This window comes from Tupaia chinensis, unplaced genomic scaffold (assembly GCF_000334495.1).
Source record: "Tupaia chinensis unplaced genomic scaffold, TupChi_1.0 Scaffold144238_1, whole genome shotgun sequence".
In the NCBI taxonomy this organism is placed as follows: domain Eukaryota; kingdom Metazoa; phylum Chordata; class Mammalia; order Scandentia; family Tupaiidae; genus Tupaia; species Tupaia belangeri.
The window spans coordinates 15,557-16,524 of NW_006204096.1; the positions used below are offsets into that span (position 1 = coordinate 15,557).

At 62.0% G+C, this 968-nt stretch overlaps 1 protein-coding gene across 6 annotated transcripts in view; it reads left to right on the plus strand.

Annotated features, from left to right (window-relative positions):
- The first annotated feature begins 136 nt into the window (after positions 1–136).
- LOC106733613 (interferon-induced transmembrane protein 1-like) overlaps positions 137–968 on the plus strand; it is a 5,685-nt gene continuing 4,853 nt past the window's right edge. Inside the window, exon 1 of one of the 6 annotated variants that reach the window (XM_027767373.1) lies at positions 137–551. In XM_027767373.1, the coding sequence (XP_027623174.1) occupies positions 294–551 (258 nt within the window). In that variant the 5' untranslated portion in view covers positions 137–293. The remainder of the gene's footprint in view (positions 552–968) is intronic. The other 5 variants (XM_014583285.2, XM_027767374.1, XM_027767377.1 and 2 more) reach the window with 5 other exon arrangements.

The window sequence follows — 968 nt, forward strand, 5'->3', positions numbered from 1 at the left end:
CGGGTCCCATCCGCACACCTAAGGGGCAGGTGGGCTCAGCTGGGGTGTGTTAGGACCAGCCTGCCTTGGGCTCCTGGACAGGAAGCCCCTGAGCCCTGGGCCAGTCCTCCCATCTGCTCCTGTGTAACCTGACGCTCAGTCCTTCCTTCCACCCTCCTGAGTCCCCACCCATTTCAGCAACATGAAAACACCAGGAAACAGTAACTTCTGAGAAATAGAAACTGCAGGGGGAAGGGGAGGCCCACTGAGCGCCCTCCCAGCATCCGGACCCCACTGCCGGTCGAGGCTGCGCCATGAGCCACACTTCCCCAGCCTTCACGCACACCTGCTTCTCCCAAAGCCAGGACATGATCAAAGAGGAGCACGAGGTGTCCATGCTGGGGCCACCCCAAACCTCCACTGCCGTGACGTCCACCGTGGTCAACATCCACAACGAGACCACGGTGCCCGACCACATGGTCTGGTCCCTGTTCAACACCCTCTTCATGAACTGGTTCTGCCTGGGCTTCATCGCGTTCGCCTACTCCGTGAAGGTGCATGTGGGCCGGGAGGTGAGGGCGGCCGTGCCCAGGGCAATGCCGGGAGCCTGCTGGGTGGCCCCTGGGGTGTGCGGGCTGTGTGAGTTTGTGCTGTGTGCGTGTCTCACTTGTGTGTGCGTGCCCTGAGCGGCTGTGTGTAATCCCTGTGTCTCACGTGTGTGCACGTGCCCTGAGTGGCTGGCTGTGTGTAAAATCCCTGTGTCTCACGTGTGTGCGCGTGCCCCGAGCAGCTGTGTGTAAAATCCCTGTGTCTCACTTGTGTGTGCGTGCCCCGAGTGGCTGTGTATAATCCGTGTGTCTGGGACTTGGGGACCCTTCCCTGTGCAGGCACTGGCCAGGGCTGGAGTGCTGGGGGGTTGGGGTCAGGTTTGTCACCCCGCCCACCGTGAGCCCTGAGGCAGGACCAGAAATCACAGCCCTCCCCTCCCG